The sequence below is a fragment of the Cololabis saira genome, chromosome 20, assembly GCF_033807715.1.
Source record: "Cololabis saira isolate AMF1-May2022 chromosome 20, fColSai1.1, whole genome shotgun sequence".
NCBI lineage: Eukaryota > Metazoa > Chordata > Actinopteri > Beloniformes > Belonidae > Cololabis > Cololabis saira.
Genome location: NC_084606.1, coordinates 14,650,563 through 14,669,689, shown reverse-complemented (window position 1 = coordinate 14,669,689; position 19,127 = coordinate 14,650,563). Strand labels below are relative to the sequence as shown.

General features: G+C 39.3%; 1 protein-coding gene across 1 annotated transcript; it reads left to right on the top strand.

Moving 5' to 3' along the window:
* The first annotated feature begins 866 nt into the window (after positions 1-866).
* Positions 867-18,996, top strand: il13ra1 (interleukin 13 receptor, alpha 1). Its single transcript, XM_061709765.1, has 10 exons — positions 867-1,131; positions 2,381-2,526; positions 3,415-3,532; positions 3,632-3,731; positions 11,003-11,190; positions 14,152-14,285; positions 14,753-14,876; positions 15,315-15,411; positions 15,485-15,554; positions 17,149-18,996. The coding sequence occupies exons 1-10, from the start codon at positions 1,068-1,070 to the stop codon at positions 17,275-17,277; spliced, it is 1,170 nt and encodes a 389-aa protein (XP_061565749.1). The 5' UTR covers positions 867-1,067; the 3' UTR covers positions 17,278-18,996.
* Positions 18,997-19,127: the final 131 nt, after the last annotated feature.

Genomic DNA, 19,127 nt, shown 5'->3' with positions numbered 1-19,127 from the left:
GTCCGATACCACCGCAGTGGAACACGGCAGTGTTCAATATTGTTAGTCAAACACATCTGCACAGCAGTAACTCAAGATGAGTAAAACCCAAGTGACCAATCCTGGGAATTTGACCGAATTAGCGCAACCATGACACGTTTGCGCCTCTCGCTAAAAATAATACGGACTCATCTTGAAAGATGCGTCTCCAGCCACACATTAGTCAGAAGTTTTGAAGAACTTGTTTTGTTTGTTTATTTGTTTTTCCTTCCTTAGTAGCAGGAGAAGAGTGTGGACTCAACAACAGCTGTTACAGCGGCGTGAACGCGCCGCGGCGGCGTGAACGCGCCCGCAACAAAGTCAAGGCGATGCGTCTTCAAATCCAGACATGAGCAGAACAGGGGATTAAATATGGAAGCTAAAAGTAACATTAATGTGTAGAGAAAGAGAAACAAGGATACACTGGGAACCAGTCACGAATGATCGGAGGAACTTGATACTGTATCCTACTTGAATTGATTTTTTTTTTAAATTAACAGATAGACGATGATTATGCCATAACTTTTAAATGGTATCCAACAAATCAAATATGAGTACATGAAGAAAAACAAGCATTAGAGCGACCAAATTCATGTTTAGTTAGGATAAAGTCATTTGCAGGAGGATGATGAATCATTCATGAATGTTTCTCACCAATAAAGAGCGACATGCTTTATTGCCCTCCATGTCTGGACTTTATTGCTCGTATCATCATCGGCGTGGTTTCTCTAAGGAAATGCCATGGAAGTGTGTGTGTGGGTGTGTGTTTGTGTGTGTGTGTGTGTGTGTCTGTGTGTGTGTGGGCAGAGCAGCACTCCGCCCATTTCCAACTGATGAGCCTTTCCTTCAGTGGAACTTGGAAGTGAAAGAAACTTTTCTTTTCCTCTTTTACAGACAGATCACGGCAACAGACGACTTCAGACAGCCGTGGGGTAACTTCTGTTTTTCTCGTCTCTGTCTTTTCGCACCAGCGACCGAGAAAGGAGGGCAGGAAAGAAGAAGAACAAGAAAAAAAAGAGAAAACTTTAGGAAAAAAACTTGTCAAAAGGATGTTTCAACACTTGGGATTATTATTCCTGATCTGGATCCTGGTGACAGTTGAATGGACCGCAGGTAACACCGTCTTTGTGTTTACAGACATATGTGTTACGAGCCTCTTGTACGTGTGGGAAGTCTGGGAACTCTTCCTGGAAAGCCACAGCCCTTTTTCTTTTTTTCTTTTTTTAATTCAAACCTTTATTTTAAGATTTTAAACAATCAAAACATTGATCGTGAACAATACAAAGTCTGGCAGCAAGAAAATAAGCAGATACATAACAAAACATACATTGAAAGAAGTCCGTAGGATAACATAAATATGACAGTAAGTTAAATGAAATTAAATAAAACTAAGTAAGACATTACATTTCTTCAAATATTCATTCAATTATGTTAGCCGTTTGTATAGATGTTTTGTTCTGATTTTTTTTTTAATACATTCAAATAGTTCTTGAAATCGATTTGAAAAACAGGAAAGAAAGATCGACCTTTGGAGAATTTGGTTTTATGTATGTTGAATTTTGCAATTACAATTATCAAGTTAATTAAGTGTTGCATATCTTTATTATTATAGTATAACAATATATATTTGGCATTCAAATGTATCGGTGTGGTAGAATATGATGTGATGTAAGCTTCAATTTTTTTCCCAAAGAATCTGGGAAAATGTAACATTCAAAGAAAAGGTGCCTAATCGTTTCCACTTCAGTATTACAAAATACACAATTAACATCAATATTGACATATTTTGAGACGAATCTGTTAGGGAGAGCCACAGCCTTTTTTTTCTTCATATTTGATGTTTTATTGAAAATTTGCAATATGCAAACAATGTACAACAGTCATTTCAGGGAAAGCCACAGCCTTGCTTACCGTTATTCTAGTCGTGACGTCACGCCCGGCAATTAAAGCTGTACAGAGAGAGCAGTTGAAGTAAAAATACGAAGTCTTAGTGTGGTTGGTGAAGTTTAAAGGTTAAACTTCAAAGTATGAGACATACAGAGTGTTGTATATGCGTCATGCAGAATCCATCTGTGCTCCTGGTTTTTAGCTGGACAGAGAGGATCATAGCTGTAGTCCACATCATGTTTTAATTTCTCAGGACTGGCTCAAAATAACACAGCAGTTTTCTAGCAGTTTGAATTTTTTGTTGTTTGGGGGGAGTTCATAAATTTCCTACAACAGAACCGCTCCAGATCCCACTATTCTGTAAACAGGAACTTTCTTATCACTTCAAGGGAAAAATAAATAGAGAAGATAAAGAGGACGCACATGCAAATCCTTCATCGGATTGCTGTTTTTTTGTTTGTCCCTCCCTATTAAGGAGAAATCCTCCCCCCACAAAACCTGTCTGTGCGGTGGATCCACGACTTCGAGCCGGAGCTGTCCTGGACGCCTCCCCCGGACCTGTGGGACAACTGCACCTTCAAGGTCTGCATAGAAGACCAGGACCACAACTGTCAGCGTGGAGTGAGTCCCCACAAGTGATTTAACCTCATACATGCATCATGTTTATGACCAGATCTCCATAGCAACACAGCTGGATCAAACTGTAAGGCGTGTTTACTATTTCAGGTTTATCATGAGCCCCTATAAACTTCGAATGGACTAAATCTCACACTGCAAAACCTGATAAGTTAGTTGAACTCAAACTGTTTGAGGAAACCAATTGCCTAAAACCATTTAAGTTTATTAACTCAAACAATATTCCATTGAGCTTCAAGTAACTCAAATATTTATTGTTAAGGTAACTTGGTTAAATTAATTTGATAGTACCATTTCATTCAGTAAACTGAACTTAAAACTAATACGTATTATACACTCATATGTAGTATTTCCTTCAGACTTATTTAAAAAGTGTTGATTGTATTAATTTGCATCAAGCCATTAATTGAATCTTCTTTACATAAATGTTAGCACTTCAAGTTACTCAGTTTTATTCCTCTAAATTAAATTATCACATTCTCGTGGTCACAACTTCTAGCTCCTCAATTCATTTTAGGAAACCAATTGCCTTAAACCATTTTAGTTGTCATAACTTAAATAACTCAACTTTAAGTTGCTTTAACACAATACAAACACAGACATCTTATACCATCTTCAAACATTTATTTAATTCATTTTTGAGTTATCTTAACTGATGGCAATGAGTGACCTCAATGAGTGACCACTTTTTTCAAAGTTTAAGTTATTTCAACTTATTTCTGTTATTAAGATGTACTGTTAGGTTTTACAGTGCATGAATAGTTTAAAACCTTTCTGAATATTATGTTGATATGTTTCACACGGTGTTATATTTGGGAGTTTGGAGTTGATTGCTCATGTCCGCCCCATTCTTTCCTGTGATCTTCACCTCAGAACCTTTCTGAATATGCTGAATACATGATCATGGAGGGAGGATTCCTGCCGTGGTCCGTTACCACGCACTGCCCTGACCAGACCAGTGCAAAGGTGTACTACAATATCTCTTACCCAGGTAGCTCTTTAAATTCATTGATTTTTTTTTTTACCTTTTCCATCCATTCATTTTTTTTTGTTCTTAAACTGGACCTAATAAAGTGCGTTTTGTGTGCAGAGCTGGTGCAGGATTTGCAATGTTACATCTACGAAGCCGAGCGTGTGAACTGCTCCTGGTCTCCAGCCCGTGATGTCACAGATCTCCGTTTCTTCTACAGGTTTGCACAGTCATGCATTATTTCATCCATTTTCCTGTTACCATATCTATGTATCTGCTCTGCAGCTGTTTTGCGACACTTCCTGATGTCGACCAGGTCACTTTAGAGGCCTCGCAAAAGGCAGACCTGACTCAAGAGCAAGCGCTTTGTTTCCTGTTAATTGTTCAGCTTCTGTGAAAGTCCCGAGCAATGTTCTGAGATTGAAAGGGGAAGGGTTGCTTCATCGGGTACAGCCTTCAGGGATGAAACTTGTTTAAACTGGCGGTGAGGAGACGTGCCGGCACACTGAGGCCTGCTCTCAGTGCTAAATAAGGAAGATAAAGCCATCAGCTAAACCCACCAATTGCAGTTTTCCTCTTATTCATTAAAGACTAATGATATTTTCACTCAATCAAGACATTTATTTTACTGGGAGGGGTGAAAGTTAAATTGTAATATGTTTGTTGGAGGGGGGAGGAGAGAGACACTCCTACCCAGTCATTCCTCTGCAGCTGCAAGCCCTCTTTGAATTTTTCATCTGAAATCCCTTGCTCAAATTCGTCTCTGGCACAGCTTCTGTCGGGCTGCATCCATTTTTACAGGGTCTTGAGTTGCATTTTTTTGTTTCATTTTCTGATGCACGGCTTCTTTAATTTTGGTTTTCTTTCTTGAGAGATCATATATGCAAACTCTCTTCTGACAAGCAGTAATATCTGGCCGTGTCATGGCATACACTTTCAACGTTCGTTTATGTTTCGGACATCATGATTTTGCAGGTTTAGCTTGCTTCTTGATATTCAGTTGTTCCCATAACACAACGTCACTATAGTCGCTAAAGCCATGAACATGGGTCACTGCTCTTTTCTGGACTTTGTCCTTCCTTCAGTGTGAACAGATAACATGAGAGCGGTTGGCATGAATTTACATGTGGTGATGGATCTCACTTCCCTTTGAAACTTCTGTCATCTCCTGCTTGTGACATCACTAGCTCAGTAACACCAGAACACCAAACCTAAATGCCTTAAAGTCAGTTGAATAGTTCATACTCTTTAATTTCATACCCATTACTCCATTTGGAAGCACAACATCAGAAAAAAACACAACAAAAACACCTTTAGATAGCCGGATGGCCAGTGGGGTTGCTGATCTTTGTGACATCACTTAGAACAGCGGTCGGCAACCCAAAATGTTGAAAGAGCCATATTGGACCAAAAACAGAAAAAACAAATATGTCTGGAGCCGCAAAAAATGAAAAGTCTTGTATCAGCCTTAGAATGAAGGCGAAAGGCAAAATGTTGAGAAAAAAGTCGAAATGTCGAGAAAAGTCGAAATTTTGAGAAAAAAGTTGAAATATCGAGGAAATAGTCAAAATATCGAGAAAAAAGTCAAAATGTCGAGAAAAAAGTCAAAATTTCGAGAAAAAGGTCAAAATTTCGAGAAAAAAGTCGAAATGTTGGGGAAAAAAGTCAAAATGTCGAGAAAAAAAGTCGAAATATCGAGGAAATAGTCAAAATTTCGAGAAAAAAGTCAAAATTTCAAGAAAAAAGTTGAAATGTCGAGAAAAAAGTTGAAATGTTGAGATTAAAAAGGAAAGGGAAAAAGGAAGAAAAAAGAGAAAAAAACAGGAAAAAAAGAAAAAAAAGAGGAAAAAAAATAAGAAAAAAAAGGTCAAACATTTTTGAAAAAGCTCCAGGAGCCACCAGGGCGGCGCTAAAGAGCCGCATGTGGCTCTAGAGCCGTGGGTTGCCGACCCCTGACTTAGAAAGACATTTTGCTTTAAGGATAAAACAAACAGTATTTTACAAAAAGTATTTCAGGTGGGATTTTCACCTGTTCTTCCACAAAAGATCAAGAACATCATTCTAACTTCCTTTTATCACATTACTGCACCCAAATTGCATCTCTGGAAGGAGTTGGATGTTTGTAGTGTTAGCTCGTCCCCCATAGGCAAGCAGGTCCAGTCACCTTTCGACCACCGTCCACGATTGACTCCTGTTCAGTCTCCTAATCGGTCACTTTGTCATTTTTGTCTTCCCTCATTACTTTTCTTTAGGTTCCTAATCACCTCGGCCTTGATATCCACTGTAGTCTGGTTTATCGCTGTGGATACATGTGAAAGTTTTGTTAAGTAAGACCCAGTTATTGCTAAAGATGACCAAAACGGATGTTTAAAAGTTGATGCAAGAATCAGAGCGTTTATTCATTCATTTCTGTAACAGTGTCACTTTTTTTTTCCCATTTGCTGAGCGTCAAATGTTTATGAGTGAACTTTGGGTAAAGGTAGGGCAGTAATTAAGAAATAGGGAGTTCTGTGGCACCGTAGCTTGAAGCAGGACTCCTGGGTTTCAGTTTGAGCGCGTTGCTCTGCCATCGGTTCATCTGGATTGGTGGGACTTGGACTTTGCAACCGTGACAATTATTCGAAAATTACGTCACAGAAAGTACATTTACCAGAAAGGTAGCGTCTGAAAGTTGTTGGTGGACCACTTCTGCTTAGGAACTTCTTCATAAACGTTGCAGTTCCAGTGAATTATGCACATTTTAGCCTGTGTGGTTTGATTGCAATGTTGATTTTACAATTTCTTTTCAAATTATGACATTTTATTTAGTGACAATTTAATTTTGCGCAACCGATTGTAACACTCTCCGGTAGATTACACAAAATGACGTATTAAAACTTTTAAAAATCATTGATAAACCCTAAATGAAGCCTGTGGTTGAGCAGGCAGGCGAGGCTGGAAGTTGAGAGGGAAGCTGGAAAACACAGTCGCCTGATGTTTGGATTTATTGCCAGTGAGCACGTCTAAGATGAGAAGCTCAAATCTTTTGCTTCCTTTTTTTTAATCAAAACAATGTTTTTACATAAGAAAGGTGTCATTTCTAATGTTATTGTTGTTGAAGGTGGGGTTATATAGGTGGGGCTATAAACACGTGTCACAGAGTAGATGCAAAGAAAATCACAATCACCACTGTACTAATATGAATGCTTATTTAATCTCTCTCAGCAGAAGGTTTATTTTCACTGGCCTACAGGCGTAGGGGAGATCTGACAACATGAGCGGAAGTGCAGGACATGTGAAATGTTAAGTACGTAGGAGGGGTGGACTGCTCAGATAAACAGCTAAACTTTGAACCAAATCCTTAAAATAGGATATCCCTTTTGTTGTCCCTAAATGGGCAAATTCACATCCTCACAACAGCAGTACAAAATCTGGAAAAAAGAGAGAGATGGAAATAAAGATCAGGTAAAAAGAAAAGTGCAGCAGGATGGGTAGATGATGGAGGGGGCAGCATGGGGGTTTGGGCAGTGGCAGATGACCGGTCAAATCTGTGAGAGGATGAATCCGGATCACTCGTCTGCTGCCGGTCCTCCTCAGGTCGGCAGCTGGCTTCACCGTTACCTGAGATGGTTCTCCAGCTCCTCCAACACCCACCGGCTGTATCCTGCTTCAGCTGCTACTCACCCTTCCCCTTACACGCCTTCAGGCCGCCGCTAACCTGTGCAGTGGACCTCAGATGAATAATTCCTGTGCAAGCTGGAACAGTTAATTGGTGTGTTTTGCATGTCAGCAAGAGTTGATTAAAAAGATGACAAATCTGTCCTCCGACGCCAGGATAAACATGGAGGCCAGCGTGCGGCCTCAGTGTGAAAGGCGAAGATGTCTCCCCAGGCCTAGCGCTGCAGCAAACGAAGTCCAAACAATAGATCAAGTTGGGTGGAGTTCCCGTTTATTTATTTAAAAATTATCAATGATCCCTTTAGTCCATAAAAATCAGGCTGCTGTAACTTTGATCCTGTGCTGCGATATTAAAATAAAGCTGTGCCGTGCTGGCAGTACGGCTGTGGTAGGAACCGGATGCGTCCCACCGACTAGTGGACATAAAGTGTCACAGCTCAGACAGGACAGAGAACCCAAATGCACAACACCAGGCAGATCAGAGTCCAAGAGGCTTTAATCAGGTCAAAAGGCAGGCAGGGGTCAAAACCGGGCAGACAGGCAGATCAGGCAAACAAGTCCAAAAGGGGCAAGCAAAAATCCAAAACCAGGAGTCATGCAGGGTAACATGCAGGGTAACAGGCAGGCAGGCAGGCAGGCAGGCAGGCAGGCAGGCAGGCAGGCAGGCAGGCAGGCAGGCAGGCAGGCAGGCAGGCAGGCAGGCAGGCAGGCAGGCAGGCAGGCAGGCAGGCAGGCAGAAACAGAACAGAAATCAGGAAGGCTGGAAAGCGAGGCATAAACACTTGACAATCTGGCAAACGAAAGGGGGAAATGGGCCGGTATATATGGGGAACTGATAATGAGGGAAACCAGGTGTGGAGCTGGGCAGGGAAGCACAGGTGAAGGGAATTAGTGGATTTCTGGCTGATGAGGGTGGCAGGATCTGGAATGAGGAGAGTGAGTTAACAAGTAAAAAACCTATCTACACTGGGAAACCATGACATAAAGACTAGATAAATAAGACTAATAAACCTAAACTAAAGTGACTATAAATTGCTCCTACAATGACAAAGATTACTTCTGGTAGAAACAGCGATGGAGAAGAAGAGTAGCAGCGATATGATAGGCTGAAGGCTTCTGTGTCCGATGAGAAAGAAGCCACATGCAGTTCTGGGAGGTCAGTGGCCCAGAAGTAAAGTATAAATCAGAGGAAGAAGAAAGGAAATGAGATTGAAATAAAAAGATAATATAAGATAAGATAATCTTTATTGTCTCCCTTGAGAGAAATTTGTCTTGGACAAAAGACTCCAGAAATAAGAATAATTCCTCCCTCATCTAGTACTGAATCCACATGTGTTAGGTTAGGTTAGGTTAGGATTTTATGAGAGAGATTAATCATCTTATATTAACAATATACCAAAAGACTAATAAATGGGGCTTTGGTCTTTGGTCAGAGAGCTAAAATGTTTGAAAAACTTGTATTTCTTTTACACCCAATAACATCATTGCTGACTCCAGTCAAGCCCACTGGACTGTTCACCCCACCGACCTCTGGACAGATGTACCCGGGTTCAGGAGCAGAACAGCCAGCCTGGGCTGCAGCTTGTCTCCCCTGGGAGAAATCCGTCTTTCAGACTTCCAAAAAGAAAGTTATACAGGCGTATTCTGAGTCAAATACTTTTATATTGATTGATTGATTGATTGATTGAATGGTTTATTTCGAACACATAAGAAATTTTTTTTTAAACAAATTCAAAACATACAGAAAAAAAAGAACAACAATAAAAACGTAATACAAACAGGGAAAAAAAACAGTGTCCGAAAAGGAGCAGGTAGAAGTAAAACTTATTTAACCCTGCCCCTTTGTTACCTCTATCATAAATTAAACATAAATATTAAAAATAAATAGCTGCTAATTTACACTATTAGGCTACAGATTTTCCCATTGGTTGAGCCTTTGCACCCAACCAGCTAACAAACACAATCTTTCCTTAACATAACTCCTCAATCAAATAACTTCCCAGAACTTCCTCTTTGTACCGTTTTTTAAATTGATTTATTGTTATGTACATTGTTTCAACCCATCACCCAACCCATTCCATAGATCCACTCCAACAACTGAGATACACATGCTTTTCCTTTTAGAATGAAAACATTGTTTTTTGAAATTAAATTTTCCTCTTAAATTATAACCCCCCTCCCTGTCACAAAACATTTTCTGTAAATTGCCTGGAAGTGAATCAGTTCTCGCTTTGAATATGATTTGTAGAGTTTTTAGTTTGACAATGTCCCAGAATTTCAACACATGCGACTTTAAAAACAGTGTGTTTGTGTGATCCTTATAACCCACATTGTGGAGTATCCTGATTGCTTTTTTTTGCAGTCTGAATAGCGGTTGTAAATTGCTTATGCATGTGTTGCCCCAAACTTCCACACAATAAATATGATGTGAATTCACTTTTTAACTTGCCTTTATTACTATAGATGGCTGATTTTAGCATTAAAGTCGACATACACAGCGTAACTTTGTACATGGTGACATACGAAGGAGTATGATGCCAGATCATCTCTGGAATATTCTGGTCTGGAGAAGAGGGACCACAAAAGCAGCTTCAAAGCAACCGTCCCCTGCCGTGTTGGCCGTTAAGACCACACAACTCCAGTCCAGGACGTGATTACACAAGTCTGAGCTGCAGCTCTGTTGCTCCTGGCACAGGATGCCTCGAATCTGTGCACGCTGGAAGGAAATGTGCTCCTCAGTGTAAAAAGTCCTGATTCCAGTTTCAGGTCGTTGGTCCTCCAGCAGGATAACGCCCCAAAACACACAACCCAAGCAGCCAAGAATGACTAAGAACACAAGGCTTCTCTAAACCCTGCTGCACATCCGTGGGGAAAGTTGAAACACAGTCATAAGAAGAAGCCCTCGAACCTGAGACGGCTGGAGCGGATAGTCACGGGGAGGGGACAGAAATACCTGCGTATAGGTCTCAAGGACAGTTACGGAAATGTTTAATTGCAGCGGTTGTCTCAACAAACACAGATCAAAGGTTTCCTCATTTTTTTTTTTTCATTTTTTTCCTATTTTTTCTCCTTTTTTTCATCTTTTTTTCTCTTTTTTTCTTCCTTTTCCTTTCCTTTTTAATCTCGACATTCGACTTTTTTCTCAAAGTTTTGACTTTTTTCTCAACATTTGACTTTTTTCACAAAATTTTGACTTTTTCTCAACATTTCACCTTTTTTCTCGTCATTTCAACTTTTTTCTCGAAATTTTTGACTTTTTTCTCAACATTTGACTTTTTTCCCGAAATTTTGACTTTTTCTCAACATTTCAACTTTTTTCTCAAGATTGTATTTCAACATTAATCTTGACATTTCGACTTTTTTCTCGAAATTTTGACTTTTTTCTTGACATTTCCACTTTTTTCTCGACATTTCGATTTTTTTCTCGAAGTGCATAATGAAAAAAAAATCTTCCCCCAGTTATAACTAATATAGATACTGTACATGCAGCATGTGTTGCATTCATTCTAAGGCTGATACAAGACAAATTGTTTGCGGCTCCAGACATATTTGTTTTTTGTGTTTTTGGTCCAATATGGCTCTTTCAACATTTTGGGTTGCCGACCCTTGATCTAAGATGAACCAACTATTTTCACACATAAAAAAGACTTTTAATGTAATCAAACATTATTTTGATGTTGTTATAATCCAGATTTGTGTTGTAGAATCTGTGTCAAACTGGGTTTATGTAAATGTTTAGTCATTCTGTTTAAAAGCAAGTTTTTTAGGTACATGTTTTGAGATTTCTGTAATTGTGTGTTGAGCGTGAAAGTAAACTGTCCTCATCTTTCCAAGGCTCAGGACTCACTTCGGCGAGGACGACGACGCACCAGAACTCCAAGAGTGCTCCTTGTACACCGACGTTAGGAAGACTGGCTGCAATCTGAAGGCGAAGGCGAACCAGGAGATCGACATCTTGTTCAAAGCAACCCAGAACGACACGGTGGTCAGGAACACCTTCAAGAGAGAGCTGCTAGCCAACGGTACGCAGATCCACCATCCTTTTGGTCGTGTGTGTAGTTGTGTCACATATACAGTTTTTTTAATACATTTTTCACTTTTACAAGTAAAACAGAACAAAAAAACAAAAACAAAACAAAACACCAGCTCAGATCCATATAAATAATACCCTGGGTCACAGTAAAAATGTACAGTATGACCAGTCAAGAAAATCCCTGCAACATGATATTAGAGACATCAGGCTCTACATAGTTCAAGTATGGCTCCCAAACTTTATAGAATTGGTCTGTTTTTGAATGTAATATACATGTAAGGTGCTCTAATGGCACTAGATCAAACACCACTCTTTGCAAACCTTTAACAATTGGTACTTTTTCATTGGTCCACTGCAATAAAATATTCTCTCGCTGCATAAGTAAGAATACAATACAGCCTTCTATTATGATTTGATGTTAAGTGTTGTGTTGGGAGGCCCAATACAAGAGATACGGGGTCCATCTCCAGTTTTAAACCCAATATCTTTTCTATTTTAGATAACACATTAGACCAATACACTTATAACTGGAGGGAAGATTTTTTTTTTCATTATGCACTTCGAGAAAAAAGTCGAAATGTTGAGAAAAAAATCGAAATTTCAAGAAGAAAGTCGAAATTTCGAGGAAAAAAGTCAAAATGTTGAAGTACAATCTTGAGAAAAAAGTCGAAATGTTGAAGTACAATCTTGAGAAAAAAGTCGAAATGTTGAAGTACAATCTTGAGAAAAAAGTCGAAATGTTGAGAAAAAGTTGAAATGTCGAGATTAATGTTGAAGTACAATCTCGAGAAAAAAGTCGAAATGTCGAGAAAAAAGTCGAAATGTTGATAAAAAAGTTGATATGTCGAGATTAAAAATGAAAGAAAAAAGAAGAAAAAGGAAAAAAAGAGAAAGAAAAGGAAAAAAAGAGAAAGAAAAGGAAAAAAGAAAAGAGAAAGAAAAGGAAAAAAAGAAAAGGAAAAAAAGAAAAAAGAAAACAAAAAAAGGAAAAAAAAGTCAAACATTTTTGAAAAAGTTCCAGGGAGCCACTAGGGCGGCACTAAAGAGCCGCATGCAACTCTAGAGCCGCGGGTTGACGACCCCTGCATTAGACCAATACACTTGCAGTTTACAACATGATCAAAAACAATGAGTTAGGGTCCCTTTTTCACATTTTGATATTTAATGTATATAGCTTGTTAACTCCTAATCAACTCTAAACACAGTATCTATGTTTATATCTCACATTTCATTTTGAAAACATGAAGTCAGGGCAGCTTCAGCCCTTTTCTGTGTCCCTGTGTTTACTGTAAAGTCTGTAATACGTGCGCATTTGAAATGCTCGCTCAGAGCCGCCCTGGTAATGAGAGGTTTACCCAAAACGAATGTCTGTCGAATATCCACCGTAAAACTAACTTCACCGCGGTTCATAGCTGTAGTCCACATCATGTTTTAATTTCTCAGGACTGGCTCAAAATAGCACAGCAGTTTTCTAGCAGTTTGAATTTTTGGTTGTTTGGGGGGAGTTCATAAATTTCCTACAACAGAACCGCTCCAGATCCCCGTATTCTGTAAACAGGAACTTTCTTATCACTTCAAGGGAAAAATAAATAGCAAAGATAAAGAGGACGCACATGCAAATCCTTCATCGGATTGCTGTTTTTTGTTTGTCCCTCCCTATTAAGGGAAGATCCTCCCTCCACAAAAACCTTTTTCAATGGTCCACTGCAATAAAATATTCTTCCTCGCTGCATAAGTAAGAATACAATACAGCCTCCTATTATGACTGATGTTAAGTGTTGTGTTGGGAGGCCCAATACAAGAGATACGGGGTCCATCTCCAGTTTTAAACCCAATATCTTTTCTATTTCAGATAACACATTAGACCAGGGGTCGGCAACCCAAAATGTTGAAAGAGCCATATTGGACCAAAAACACAAAAAACAAATATGTCTGGAGCCGCAAAAAATGAAAAGCCTTGTACAAGCCTTAGAAGCCTTAGAAGCATGTGTTGCTTTGAAGGCAACACATGCTACATGTATCTATATTAGTTATAACTGGGGGGAAGATATTTTTTTTCATTATGCACTTCGAGAAAAAAGTCGAAATGTCGAGAAAAAAGTCGAAATTTCAAGAAGAAAGTCGAAATTTCGAGGAAAAAAGTCGAAATGTTGAAGTACAATCTTGAGAAAAAAGTCGAAATGTTGAAGTACAATCTTGAGAAAAAAGTCGAAATGTTGAAGTACAATCTTGAGAAAAAAGTCGAAATGTTGAGAAAAAGTCGAAATGTCGAGATTAATGTTGAAGTACAATCTCGAGAAAAAAGTCGAAATGTCGAGAAAAAAGTCGAAATGTTGATAAAAAAGTTGAAATGTCGAGATTAAAAATGAAAGGAAAAAAGAAGAAAAAGAAAAAAGGAAAAAAAAGGAAAAAAAGAAAAAAAAGAATAAAAAAGAAAAAAAAGAGAAAAAAAAGGAAAAAAAAGAGAAAGAAAAGTATAAAAAGAAAAAGAGAAAGAAAAGGAAAAAAAAGAAAAAAGTAAAAAAAGAAAAAAGAAAAGAAAAAAAGGAAAAAAAAGTCAGGAGCCACTAGGGCGGCGCTAAAGAGACCCTAACTCATTGTTTTGGATCATGTTGTAAACTGCAAGTGTATTGGTCTAATGCAGGGCTCGTCAACCCGCGGCTCTAGAGCTGTATGTTTTTTACAGCTCTAGAGCCGCGGGTTGACGAGCCCTGCATTAGACCAATACACTTGCAGTTTACAACATGATCCAAAACAATGAGTTAGGGTCCCAATTTCTATCTTGCATTTAAGGCACGTGGGTGAGAGAGTAGAAGTGATGTCTACGGTTGGGGTCACATTTACAGTTAATCATGGCGCCAGCTCTGCAGAGGATGCACACTGACACGCGGGGGAGATCTCCTACAGGCTCTTGGTGGCTTGGCAGTGACGTCCGTCTTTCTCTCCGCAGTGAAGCCCCCCCCCCTGAAGTGGAACGTCACCCAAAACGCTGACTCCTTCAATATCACCTGGGCTCCTCCTGAGATCTTGGGGCTCACGTCTTGGTCATTTGTAATAAATTACACTGTGTGTGATGAGAAGAAGGTGAGACACACTCAGCACTGCACACAGATGGACGTTCACTACACACGTGTGCTTTTATCACAGTTGCAAAGGAAGCTGCGACATATACATGTAGTTTTGGACATCAGGCCTGCAACATGTAAAGAATGCTGATAATGGGGCTTTTTAGAGCCAGTAAGGATGTCGAAGAAGGAGATAATGATGTCAGATGGTGATTGTAACGATGACTGAGTATAATGGGCAGAATATATAAATGTTTAAATGTTTCATGAAGGGATTTGCACATTGAATTTTCCTTTCTAGTGCTGAAAACTACCTTGCATGGGTTGTTGTGGTGGAACTGTAATGTGCATGAGCCCTTATAATAGATCTATTGCTGTGATATGCTGGATTCCTGTTGTCCTATTGGAGGTCAAGGCCCCGATGTTTCATCTGATACTAATGCTGGGCTCAATACTTGTTTTTTCTTTCCCTGATACTTAACACAGACCCTTACAGTAGAGGCGGTAACATCCCACGTCCTAGCCCGAGTCCCTCACTGCCGCTACTGCATAGTCATCGGAGCTGTGCGTGACGGCGGCAGCACGCCACCCAGCGATCAGAAGTGCCTTGGTACGTCGAGCTCACCTTTAACTCTTGTACTGCAGGAGAAACCCACCTGATCGTACTGAGATTCACTTTTAAAACAACCACATTGTCCCACACTGTCGGCACGTGAAGAATCAATCTGCAAAAGAATAAGATGAATTCATGAGGAACTGATGAAAGGAAAGGAAATGAAATTGAGAGAAATCTAAAGCAATGGGAAGAAAACAAAGACACACGGAATACCATCAATAAATTATTTTATCATCGCTTTTTTTCCCCTCATTATTTTTCCATATTTTGTGTTTTCGTTTAATTAAGATTCATGACTTCTTTACTTTTCCTCATTTATTGTCTTACTCTTCTGCAGATTTGTGATTTAAACACTGCTGTTATTCCATGGTTTTAAATCGTGCCATGAAGAATAAAACATTGTAGTTGAGCTGATGCTTCTTTTCTCCCCAGATGCTGATGAGAACAGGAATGTGCTGGTGTACGCCGCCGTATTCATCCCACTGCTGGTTTTCGGTCTGGCAGCCCTGGCTGCGTTTTGTTGCTGGGAGTAAGTGAAGTCTTTTTATACTTTATATCATCCGCCCGTCTTGTTTTCCTCTGATGTTAAACCTTCTCCGCAGAAATAAGGACAACATCATCTCCAAAGTGCCAAAGCCTATCGACCTCATCAGTGAGATCTGGGACAGCAAGGTGACTGTTTGTTCTTCTTCAGTGGATATAAACACATAGTCTCATTCAGCGTTTGCTCTCTTGAAGGAATTGTTCTTGATTAAGCATTTACTGAAAGAAAAGTTAGGGTTGCCAACCGTCCCTTGAAAAATGGAATCGTCCCGTATTTATAAACTAAAGTTCGCGTCCCGTATTGAGCTGAAAAGGGATGCACTTTGTCCCGTATTACTGTGAGAGTCAAAAAATAGTCATAAAATGCCAATGGAAAATGGCATTGAGCTGTTGAGTTAATAAGTTATTTTTTTCTGTTTTACTACAACTGTTACGGAACAGTATTAGGGCCATGCAAGAGAAAAAAAATTTGAGAGTGGAAGATTTTTTTTATTGTGCACTTCGAGAAAAAAGTCGTAATGTCGTGAATAAAGTCAAAATTTCGCCTTTTTTCCTCAGCATTTCAACTTGTATTTTTCTCCTGCCTGGCCCAATACTCTTCCGTAGTTCCTTCTTCGAAATAGACACAGTTGTTTGCACAATCGCTTTAAAGTCCTTATACTGATAATAATTCCATGCTGATTTGCCAAAAGGTGAAGTATTTCCTTATTTGTGAAACCGATACCAAAATATAACTTCACAAGATGCTCAATATTCCTCATTTTAACACAGGGAGAAGACTGCTCAGAGTTCTCATAAATTACGACTTTATTCTCGTAATTTTACGACTTAATTCTCGTAATTTTACGACTTTATTCTCGTAATATTACGACTTTATTCTCGTAATTTTACGACTTTATTCTCGTAATTTTACAGCTTCATTCTCGTAATATTACGACTTTATTCTCGTAATTTTACGACTTTATTCTCGTAATTTTACGACTTTATTCTCGTAATTTTACGACTTTATTCTCGTAATATTACGACTTTATTCTCGTAATTTTACAGCTTCATTCTCGTAATATTACGACTTTATTCTCGTAATATTACGACTTTATTCTCGTAATTTTACGACTTTATTCTCGTAATTTCCATTTTTTATTTTTCTTAGTTTGGCCCTAATACTCCGTCGTAAACTGTAGCCTACAGTCATGGTCTTTGAGGCACAAATATGTTTACAAGTTTTCTACAGACTTTCTGTTTGCACTTTTGTTATTGCACTAAAAATGTGCTCTATTACAGAATGGATGTTCTGCTTTCTTTCTATTGTTTTATATTAATTTATACAATTTTAAGTTAAGCAAGGACAGGTTTCTGTTTAAGAAAGATACTTATTTTATTCAGTTAATTTAGTTTTTTTGTATTAAAGTGAATTGCTGGATAATAATTTGTTTTCCATGTGTTCATGGTATTCAAAAATATGCATCTAAATCAATTCAGGTCGAGTCAAATAGTTAAAAAATCGTTTCACTCACAAAAAAAAGGGCTAAAAAAATTCACCACGCCAGGAAGAGGTGAAGGCAATCGGGTTGGCCGACCTTGCCGATGAGAGTATTTATTTTTCAGGGAGTTGGCAACCCTAGCTGTCAGGTCAACCTGAAACTGCTCTCAACTAGGTTTTAAAATGATAGCGCGGTTTGTGTCTCATCCTTTTGTTTTTGTTTTCATGTTTCCCATTTCTCAGAATGCTATTTGCAACCTGTCCACGATGGCAGTGGAGGAGGAGAGCTGCAAAGTCACTTTGGTTGTAGATAGCCCTCTTGAGAAACCAGGCTGCCGAAACAAACCCGATGCCAATTCCTCGCCCTCGTGAAGCTCATTTTTTCCTCCCTCCAAATCTCCTGTACTCCTGCTACGTTGCACACAAGCTGATTCAGCTGAAACTGAACGTCACCAAGTAGATACACTGTTATTTCGGGACGGGGGTGCAATCATACAGACTGAAAGTCTCATTCACATGAATGCTTGACTCACATCACAGCTCGGTTAGGTCAGGCAAATTCAGGCGTACACATTGCACGTCTTGAGACCGGGCTGACCAAAGTAGTTCTTTGTTGTCGTCATAGTCGGATCAACTGAACACCTGAGTCTGCTGGACGAGGAAATGTTGTTGGCAGCACTGCACTCCACTGTAACGTGTGCTGACGGGGAAAACACTCTTTTAAGGGTTTGAGAGCTCGTCACCATCAGGCTGTGACAAACTCTGCACATGTTTTTGAAATGTGAACGAGATGAGGCGGTTTAATGCAGCCGGTCCTTGGATGGATTAACACTGGGATGAGACTTACGGTTCACCTGCTGCAGGCGTAACGGGGATTAAAGGTTAGACTCTGATACGGTTTGATCAAACTGATATTATTCCCTTGTCCATGCGTGTTTCACCCTGTGAGCAGGTAAGAAAGACGGAGGGCGGGTTTGTGGGCTCTGCCTCACCCGCCGGGTTATGTCAACTAGCTGCTGTCTCGAACCTTGGACATAAACACAGGCAAAGCAGATTTCTGCAATGGAGGACTATATAAACGTTTTGTTTGTCTGCTTTTTACATCAGTTGAAAGACCTCATGCATTTCTTTGGTTTGAAAAAAGCACAAAGGGCTGCTCACGTTTGTTTTTAGGGTAATCATTTACTTTTGCAGTCTCAGCTTAATAGTTTAGTTTCTGTCTTTAGTCTAAAAATGACAAAATCAGTGATCATGTGAAGGGGGAAATTCCAAGAGGAATGAGGGGGAAAACCAGAAATGACAACCAGACAAGAGTAAAAATGAAACCCAAACAAGGCTACTATAGAGATGACGAAACGAGAAGGAGTGCGGAGAACACAGCTCTAACACAAGAGGCCCAAAAGACAAGGAATCCATTAGAAAAATAAATCTACAGCTACTGAATATGGTGAGATCAGGCTTAACAGATCCTGGAGTGGACGCTGTGATGGGGAATCAAACCTCCGCACATCAGCTCCTTCAGATTGGACTGATGTCTAAAGATCTTTGTGCCATTTTCCAAAGTTCCGATCTAACTGCAGATATAAATGCTGATGACGGAGCAACAAAGAAGGAAGTTGTGAAACTGGGCAGCTGAATTTCTGAAAAAGAAGAAGTGTATGGGGTTGAGGCATTTTTGCTATTTATGCTGCATAGCCAGACTTCTAACCACGTTTGTTTCCGGATTTTGTCGCCTAACAACTTTTAATCAAACTTTTAGATGTATTGGAAGTTGTGTTCCTTGATTGGGACGCCTTTCGCTTCCAGCATATAAACTTTTTTAATTGAGAAACAGATGTAACATAAGACGCAGGTAATTGAAACCTCAAGCATTTAGAAGCATCTAACTCAATATTTTGCAACAGCTGCACGTCTCCAAAACAGATGAATGGCAAGGGATTAGAAATATGTCCCTTTTTCAAGGGAAGAGGACAGAAGAGGTTTTCCTCAAGCATTCGCCTGTTTAGCATCATATTTAGCTCAGTACTACAGAATAATGAATAAGTAAAATAACACAAGATATAAACTTCACTAACAAAACAATAGCAGTTGACAGATTTGCAGGATAAAGCCCCATCGCTGAACCTTTGATTAGTTTTTTGTACGTAGGTCATGTCTACATGTTTCCTGAAGAACAGCTTTAAAGCTATATATATATATGGAAAAAAAGACAAAGAAAAGAC

Coding starts and splice junctions, on each gene's coding strand:
- il13ra1 (XM_061709765.1), top strand. CDS start 1,068: ATGTTTCAACACTTGGGATTATTATTCCTGATCTGGATCCTGGTGACA. Junction 11,191..14,151: donor GAGAGAGCTGCTAGCCAACG/GTACGCAGATCC, acceptor TTCTCTCCGCAG/TGAAGCCCCCCCCCCTGAAG. Junction 14,286..14,752: donor CTGTGTGTGATGAGAAGAAG/GTGAGACACACT, acceptor TACTTAACACAG/ACCCTTACAGTAGAGGCGGT.